The sequence below is a fragment of the Hippocampus comes genome, unplaced genomic scaffold, assembly GCF_001891065.2.
Source record: "Hippocampus comes isolate QL1 unplaced genomic scaffold, H_comes_QL1_v1.1 scaffold161, whole genome shotgun sequence".
NCBI lineage: Eukaryota > Metazoa > Chordata > Actinopteri > Syngnathiformes > Syngnathidae > Hippocampus > Hippocampus comes.
The window spans coordinates 104625-113844 of NW_017806067.1; the positions used below are offsets into that span (position 1 = coordinate 104625).

A 9220-nucleotide genomic window follows, 5' to 3' on the forward strand; every position below is an offset into this window, starting at 1 on the left:
ACGTCACCGCCGGAGAGTGGCTGCAGCTCAAGGAGAACACGTCCAAGTCGGGCCTTAACCTGACGTGCGCGCTGCACAACGACGGCATCTACATTATGAGCCGCGACATCGGGCTGTCCACCAGCATGGAGCACCGCGTCTTCCTCAAGTACAACATTTTCAACGACGCCTGGGAGGCCTTCAGACGCCTGCGGGCGTTCGGACAGAACATGCTGCTTTGCTCGCTTTACCTCCCCAACGTGCTCTGATGGAACGTCTGAGACAAGACTGCGAGGTTGCTCGTTTGAACACACTTACAGAATTGAGATATCCTGCACTTTGTATTTCACAGGCCAGACCAACAGGGGGCGGTCTATGAGCAAAAACATGGGAAATACTAACATTGTTAGCATACATTGATGATGAAACTCATGTTAGCAATGTAAAAAAAAACAACACATCCAACAGTTAGGGTCAGAATGGTTGTTATTGTTGCAATGCACTGATATGCATGCTGTATATGTAGACATATTCACTACAAACCTTAAAAAGCATTCCTGTGATGGAAGTCAAGCTGACATTTTTATCATTTAATGACACATGTGCCTTCTCAACTTGATCCCACCCCAAAAAAAAACACACAATGACCATACTGCTGTTTTTTTTTTTTTCCCCCCCTTTGGTGTTGCTAAAGTAGACTTTTTTGGTTGATTTTTTTTTTTTTACTTTGGTGTTGCTAAAGTAGACTTTTTTGGTTGATTCAACAAAGGTGCTTTTCACTCCCCAATCGGTGGAATAAATTAATAATTTTGGGTTGAATGCTTTAAATGTCTTATTTAAGCTTGTTTGACACTTTCATGACAATAAAGTGAAATAAAAATCCATCCAAAGTGCTTCAAATATTCGAAAACGTATTTTGCGAGAAAAACAGACCAATTGAAAAAAACGCATGCGGTGTCGACAAACGGCCGTTAGAGGGCGCCAAACACCACCCATAAATCCAACCGACTTTCACCTTTTCAAATGCCTCAAGAATTTATGTTAAATTTCCACACCAGATTGATGTCATTCTTGACAAATACATCTTAGCGTCACCGCAGACATTTCATTCAGTATTTACTGGTGCGAAAGGGACCCGGTGTGACATATTTGAAACAATCGTTGCTGCATGAGTGATCAGCTCAGGCTGTGTGGGTCACACCTCCACAGCGGGACCGCGAGGGCTAATCACCAAGCATCCACCAAAACGCCAGATACAAGTGAGCAAACATTCGCTCTTCGCCGGCGTCTGACAAGAGGAGGAGGGGGGGAGGGGTGTCAAGGGAAGAGAGAAAGCAAGCGGGCGAGGGAGGAGAATCCACTTGGAAGGAGGCATAGACGGGAAAACACGCAGGAGGATGCTCGACCAAACCAGACCATCATCCGGGAGCAAAACGAAAAATCAACGCTATTCTCCTTGAAGAGCCACATTCCTACATCTCTGGTGTCTTTTTTGCGAGGAGGGGGATTCCAGTTTTAAAGACCATGAGCGAGGCCAAAAAAGGTGAGCTGGCCATCCGAGATAAAGCCATCCTGCACCAGCAGCGCCGTCTCAAGCAGGCCACTCAGTTCACGCACAAGGACTCGGCTGACCTGCTGCCCCTGGACGGTCTAAAGAGACTGGGGACATCTAAAGACCTGGTAAGTGCGCGCACCCCGGCGAGCATCAAGACCGAACACGTGTCCATGTCACCGGTGCCTCGATATGATTGTTGAAGAGCAGCAAGTCGCAGGCAGCATGGAAAACCTCACGTATACTCAGACCAAAAATTATGTCACAACTATTCGCGTCAATTCATACAGCGCCTTTCAAAGGACCCGAGGATGCCTAACATTAACTCACGGTGCTAATCAAAAGGCTCAGTATAGCCACCAGCTGTCAGCCAGCCAGATTGACAGCAAACGGGACCTCAACGGAAGATTCCCGTCGAGGTCTCGATGCTGGGGCAGCAGAAAGCAGGGTGGTAAACCCAAACGTTAAAGCGAACACTGACAGCCAGTGTTGGAGCCAAGGCCAAGTGATAACATGAGTCTTCCTCGAATATTGGAAGCTAACTTTGGAAGTAGAACATTGGTGGTAACATTGAGGCTGACATCGGAACTTAATCAGAGTCTAACATTGGAAGGTAATCAGTCTTCGTTCGTTCCAACATTCCTGGCAATGTTGGAAGCTAACTTCAAAAGCGAACGTTCAAGGTAACATTGGAATTAAAAAAAATAATATTGGATGCATCATTGGTTGGAAGCGAATCTAACATCTCAACCTCATGCTTGAGGTGACATTGTCATAAAAACAAAATAGCGCAGTGCGTTAGGATGATCTATAAATTTGATGCATTATTATTTTGGCAATCTTTCTAGCTAAGCCCCAACAGAATTGAAGAGGTTAATTTTTTCTGCAGGGGCGTCAAGCCAGTTAAGAGAAAAATAAGTCTCTGGCAGAGGAAATTTGAAATATCACGAATCAAGCTTTGAATAGCTAAAACTCGATTAGTTTTGAGGAGCTTAACATGCTAGTCATTCATTAGCTGTCGCCGCTCCAGCCGCCACATCAGACTTGCGGGACGCCTCTTATGATAAAACCAATTATCTGGAATGACGCTCGTCTCGCCGCTGATGGAGGGGGAAAAATTGCCATCTGTCAAGCGTGGCGTTGACGACCTGAGCCGGCGGGAGTGGACATTGTCGCTGTTTAGCCGCTAGAATACTCTTGGGGGGGGAAAATAATAATAACCCTCATTAAATGACAAGAAAGAAGGTTCTTGCAAGGATACCGATTACTCATATGGACGTGTATGAGCCTGCATCTATCTGACTAATTCTTTCATCTTATTAACAGTTTTAGCATTTTCCCTCTTGGGGAGTAGAAAAATAGCATGGTAAGTAGATAATGCAGCGTGCTGATTGGTGAACACAGAAGGGTCACTTCCTGATGGAGAAAACAACGAAAAAAAAAAAAAACAGACGATGCCACTAAGACAGAGGTTAACTTTCTGGAAGCCTCCTTTGTGAATAGATAAAACCTCCTTTCATAATTGGCAGCTAAATGCCGTCCAACATCACAATTACATGAGAAAGGCATCAAGAATCCACCGCTGGTGCTTCCACTCTGTGTAATTCAGCGGTGTTGGTTACGCAACATTTGTTTTGTGCTCTTTTGCCCAAGGTGCTGAGCAGCTGGCATCAGCGAACATGTTTAAAAAAAAAAAAAAAAAAAAAAGGCTATTCTCTAATGCGAGGGAAACGTCGTCTTGAGACCAGGTCATGGAGGACACATTTTACCCGAGGGTGCTGTTTCATGATGCCATCATGTGTGCATTAAATGCAAAGAAAAAACACGTGGGAATTGTGTGTTTAGGAAGTCAACATCTGAGTCCGGTGACACAAACACACGAGCTCCACATAGGCCGCCATTTTGTGCACAAAACATCACATTTGGCCATCAAAATGGATCCAGACCATCTATAAATATATTTTGTATCAATCCACTTATGTAAGTGATAATATACCGTCAATAGTTTCCTGTCCATACTTTTCCCCATTGTGACGGCATAACAAGGAAATGGCATCGCAGTTAAATGTTGGTTGATGATGTGACCAATCCATTGTTTGTCTCGACGTGCCCTGACATTGACTCGTGACCGATGCAGGATGTAACCCGTTTGCCAAATTAGAAACCATTTGGTATTTTACAGGATGGGTTGCATCGGCCACTTCTAGGGCAACGTGTAACCCCCGAGCCACGGTGCTGCTCGACGGCTGCCCACCGTGAATTGAAGGGAACATGGTGTCCAGTAGATGTGCCGCACATGGGCAGATGGTGCAGAGTTGACTTAATCCTGCAGCAGGTGTTTTATATTCATCTCCAAATGTAAGGTTCCCCCCACAGCAGGCAGAGCAGAGCAGCACTTCAAAGTCAAGCACACACTCAGGAAATCTGATGCTCCCAAAATATAGACATCTTAAACGTACCCTGCGTTATTATTATTACTATTAGCCGCAGGACAATTAACGGTGCTAAGCATCAGTTTGTGTGAGTGTGTGTCACGTGGGAAGAAAGGCAGCTAAAAATAACCGACTTAGACAACCCCAACAACAACAGTGAAGTGCAAACAGATGATGCTTAAACATCCCCGTCGTTTGGTATAAACTAACTTGTCAACATTTAAGTACAGTATCAGCAAACGACTAGTCAGTAGATGAATAACTGCTAGCAACCTGTCAAAGGTCAACCACAAACGCATCGACAGCTAGCAAAAGCCAAATAACTGCTAGCAGCTTTTCACTTGTCAAAAGCAAATCGCAAACCAGACAACAACACGGTAATTGTGAACTAGCGGTTCGCAGCTATTCACTTGCTAAAAGGGAAATAGAAGCTAGCCACTGGTGATATTCTCTTTCGAGGTGTTTCCTCTGTGCAAGGAAGCAGACAGTTGGGATAAATTCAATTTATGAACGCAATTCAATTTGGGGCTCCATCGTCGTCTGTTTGTGCTCCGAGGGGACGGGGGGTTTGCAACCCTGTCACAAATCACGTTAGGAGGCAAGCAGCTCGCAGGCAGATCGTAGTCGCGCCACTTTATTAGGTACAATACACAACAGTGACAAATGATGTGCGGTATTAATTCCATAGCGGTCTGTAGGCGGCAGATGTAAAGCCGCCGTCGGGAGCCTCCTGCTTGTCGCCATAGGGAGCCGAAAGGAGGGTAGAAAGGTTACGTGACTGGCTGAAAGCCGATGCAAGCGCCGATTAGCCTCGAAACACAAGCAGAATACCGCGCTCACGGTATTTCTCAAGTACGGTAGTCTGAGAGATGACATTTGCTTGACTACTTCTTGTTCGGAATGCTAACTTAAACCATTGCTGGCTGGTGCTCGAAAAACCTTTAAACCAGAGCGCAGTGACAGTTTAGCCTCTATTAGATGTGCTTGGGCTACTTGAAAGGCGCTGTAAAAATATGAGCGAGCTTGAATTATTCTTGTTATTCTGGCTGGCAAGTGTCTAGCAAGAAGACAATCAGCAGGTGGTTATCTGTAACTAGATGCTAGTTAGTTAGCGATTAGCTTTCAGAGCAAATTCGATTTGACTGGGGGGGGTACTGCACATGCAGGATTTCGTATCACTCTATAAAGAGATGAAAAGACAGATTTAAAAGTGAATAGCAAGTTACGAGGGGATTAAATCATCAAGGGACTGACAATGGCCTCAAATATGGAGAGCGAAGGAATAAAATTGAAGCGGCGGGGAAAGCATTTTGGTGCTCAGCCAAGCAGACAATGTACTCTCTTCCTCATCTTACCGTCACACGGCGGCCAAATGCGACTCCCTGGTGCAACGACGGCGTCGAGCTGAGTTTCTTCCCAGATGGATGCTGAAAGGCAATAGGAGACACGGCCAGACATGAGAAGACTTGATTACATCCGTGACAGCATCACACTGAGACACTCTTATTTCCATAGCAACCCCACAGCGTTGTGCAGCGCCGTCTCCTGGAGGGCAACATCCCGCGACTGCGGGGCGAGGCCCGAGACCCCGCCGCCCACGTTCGCTCGCCGCTGGCCGACAACGGCGGCAAGGACGGGCCGGCGGACGGCGACGACGAGAGCGCCGATGACTCCTCGGCCGAGGAGAGCGACAAGAGTCTTCAATCGGACGCCGACGGTGGCGGCGACGCGGCGGCGGCATCCGAAATGACGCGCCTCACAGCTCTGCGCGTTCACTGCAAGGTGTCGTAATCACACCTTTTGTGTCACAACCAAAATGTGCACAGAAGTTTTTTGTTTGTTTTTTTCTTCCTGCACTATCCGGCATATTTCTTTGCACTTTGCTCAGACGCATCATTTACAAGTGCTCTAGCTGCTTGGTTACTCATCCGATATCCATTTTTAAACCTCACTGCGAGAAAAGAGTGCGAGATTTCAGCACCGAGACAAACAACAACAAAGCCTTTGCGGTGTTGATGATAAGGTGCTCTATATTTTTTTTTCTTTTGAGGTGGGGGGTGTGATTGAAGTGCTATCATTGAATAAGGATAATAGGGATGAAAGCCAGTGAGCGGGTGAGCCCTGGCTGAACGGGCCCGGGGTAATATTGGACAACGCAGCGATGAACTTGATGGTCAACTGCATTCATGAGAGATGATGAACGACTAATTGCCGATGAGGTCAAAGTTTTCCAACAGAGTCAGCACAAAGGCGGCATCCGTTTTGCGCTTTGACAACACCGCGCTCCGTTTTGTGCCCTCTCTGCAGTGCTGCGAAAGCGAAGTGAAGGTTTCTTTCAACACCAACAGCGTGCACAACCACATCTCTGCATCGTGCTGCCAAAGGCTCGGGTAAGGACATGACCACGCAAGCTTCTGGTTTTTGCTTTTCATTTACCACTTCACGCAGATCCAAGTGTCAAATTTAAACATGACGCTTCATGCTACAGTGAGAAGCATTGAAACACATCCCAATGGAAAAGACGAAACATCTTTCAAATAAACAAATAAATAAATAACAAGTTAGGCTTGGCAGTGCTTCACTCCAGGCCTGTAGGTGGCAGCAGTGCACACCAACCGGCAAATGAGCACGTGCTAATGCTTAACAACCGAATCTGCCTCGAAACATGATTCAAATAATAATATACAGTACTTCATTGATCACATTTTGATGTGAAATCAATGTTCATACAATTCCAGTCAAATATTGTCATAAATGTAGGAACACTAACAGTAGCTTGTCGTTCCTCATGACTCGGATTGTCATTGAATTGAAATACATTTCGTGGGATGGACGTGCGGTTTCTCACCCGTCGAACTTTGTGACGACGATGACGTTCTTCCGTTCTCACAGCCTCTTGGCGACCGGCCGGGACCGAAGCGGCTCTGTGAGCGGCCTCAGGCTTCAGCTGGGCTCGAGGACGATCCGGTGCTCTGCTTTGCTCCAAGGTACCGGCACTAAAAACATTCAGAAAACATATCGTTCAAGATCTTCAAACCCCCGTGCATCTTTGACCTCTCAGAGGACGACACGTGCGAGCTGAGCCTCGGCCTGCACACGCTGCTCCAATTCAAGGTAAGCGAGATGACGCTTCAACTGAGACAAATACACAAGAAAGAGATGCAGGTATTAGAACTCACGCGCTCATACTCGCCTTCTGCAGTGCTGCCTGGACCTGAACCGTCAGGTCTTGACGCTAGGGGGCGGTGCTGAGGAGCTTCCCTTCCTGAGTGGTGACAAACCCGACAGCTCCAAGGTGTGAGCGCCGATTCACATTTCGACTTGAAAAGGTCCAAAGCGTCCAGGAAATGACAACAATTTCACAATCTCAAATTCCGAATTTTATCGGAATTCCAACATTTTAAAATTGCGGTTCAAATATATTCGAAAGGTTCCGTTCGGTCTTTCTTATTGTGACACTCCAAAAATTCCGAGTTGGCCGTAGTTTTCCCCTGGAAAATCCCCAAATCGGGATTCATTTTCCAAGTTGACCAACATTTTCAATTAATTCACAGGCACTTTCTACAGAAATGGGTTTGTTTTGAAAGATCGTGTGGTCTCACGCTCGGTGCGCAGCTGGCTTTGCCAATTCCTCCCAATGAAAAATAGCCCGTCACACGCTTATCTCCGAGTCACATTCTGAAATATGAAAAATGTCTATGTGCATGACGTTGTGGCGTTCCCCCCGCGTGTCTGTGAACCCGTCTGATGGGCGCGTGTGTGTGTTTTCCCGGCTCACACAGAAAAAAATAAAATAAAAAAGCCGAGAGGGTACAAGCTGCCTTCCCACACCGCCTTTGTCACATCTTCAAAAGCTTTGCATCTTTTTGGGATCATTTTGTGCATTTTTGCGCCCGTGAGACCTCGCCATTTGCCTCTTTGATATTTTTCTTCAAGGTAGCCGACTTCGGATATAGAGCGCCACCTGCCTTTTTTCCATTAGAAAAATAGAAATGAGCAAAGTAGGATCCTGCCACACACTTCAGTACTGGAGCTGAGCAAGGATGAGAAGTCAAAATGACGTACTTTGTTGACAACCACCTGACAGCTAATGGTGGCACATCTGTGGTTGGCGGATAATCAGTGAAGCTGCTCGTTTTGTTTTGTTTTTTTTTTGGTTGTCGTTTTGTTTGACGTTCCGCCTTTCACGCCCCGTCAACCACTGGCGTTACAATACGACAGACATTTATTTTTGGTGTTTCTCGCTGCTCTTCTTCAGTATCACAGTATTTTCTCTGGCTGACAAATAAAAGATATGTATTCTGGCTAGCTCTCTGCATCTTTTTCCCTTTTAAAGGGCACACATGTTGACTATGGCGTCCTCTTATCTTCACCCAAGCAGACAGCTTGCGGCTTGCCAAAGGTTACCGTGTTCTCACTGCCATGAATGGGGGGGGAGGCCAGAATGTGCGACTAAATTAGGACTCATGGCCGAGGAAGGAAAACAAATTGAGTTTCCCTCATATAGCAACATGTACTGATTTAGGCCCCATAAGCCACCCTTTTGAGGGTTTTCCCCATTCTAGCCCCTGCCTGAATGATTTGAAAATTCAGCTCCCAAAGCCTGTTCAGCTTGGCAACATGAAATTTGGTCGGCAGGTCGATCATAGAGACCCACAAAAAAGTCCCAAGAAGCAATTGGCGAAAAAACACAGGACAATCTGCCAATCAAGCCTTAAAGCAAATTGAAAACTCGTATACTCGACTGAGTAGTGTGAATCAGTGCACGTGGGCTGGGCAGTGCTCGAGTTGGAGTCTCCCCATAAAACGGGGAAACTCAGCTTTTAATGAGAGTTTTGTATTGCCTCGAATTACACCGAAAGAAGTGTCCAAAATGAGCCAGCACTGGGCTTCTTCTCCTTAATGCTCTCTATCTTGTTAGGGCTCTTCTCTTGAAATTGGGCCTCTCGGGTGCTTTTTTTTTTTTTTTTTTTCTGTTGTTCATGCTGGCAATGAGCCGAGCACAACATGAAGGCGACATCGGAAATACGAGAAGACGTGCGAGAGAAAATCCCCGCTTCAATCCACCGCCTCGCTTGCACTCTCTCGCCTTGCCACATCCTGTTAGCGAGCTAGCAGTGACACCTCGGCACACACCAAAAAAAGACTTTGCTTCTCAGCCAGCCACACACACACACACACACACACACACACACACACACACACACACACACACACACACACACACACACACACACACACACACGCACACACAACA

The 9220-nt window shown here is 46.4% G+C and overlaps 2 protein-coding genes and 1 long non-coding RNA gene across 3 annotated transcripts in view; 1 reads left to right on the forward strand and 2 right to left on the reverse strand.

Moving 5' to 3' along the window:
• The window catches only part of LOC109530081 (UPF0577 protein KIAA1324-like), a 15089-nt gene extending 9752 nt beyond the window's left edge, over nt 1-5337 (reverse strand). The window contains exon 1 of the mRNA XM_019893629.1: nt 5319-5337. The gene's annotated coding sequence lies outside the window, so the exon portion shown is untranslated. The remainder of the gene's footprint in view (nt 1-5318) is intronic.
• nrip2 (nuclear receptor interacting protein 2) lies at nt 692-8267 on the forward strand. Its single transcript, XM_019893693.1, has 6 exons — nt 692-1659; nt 5479-5745; nt 6271-6353; nt 6856-6950; nt 7025-7077; nt 7166-8267. Exons 1-6 carry the CDS (start codon nt 1504-1506, stop codon nt 7262-7264), a joined length of 753 nt encoding a protein of 250 aa, XP_019749252.1. The 5' UTR covers nt 692-1503; the 3' UTR covers nt 7265-8267.
• Nucleotides 7888-9133, reverse strand: LOC109530138 (uncharacterized). Its single transcript, XR_002170957.1, has 2 exons — nt 8041-9133; nt 7888-7982 (listed from the first exon to the last, which is right to left on the reverse strand). It is a non-coding gene; the product is annotated as an uncharacterized LOC109530138 (long non-coding RNA).
• Between the last annotated feature and the right edge of the window lie 87 nt (nt 9134-9220).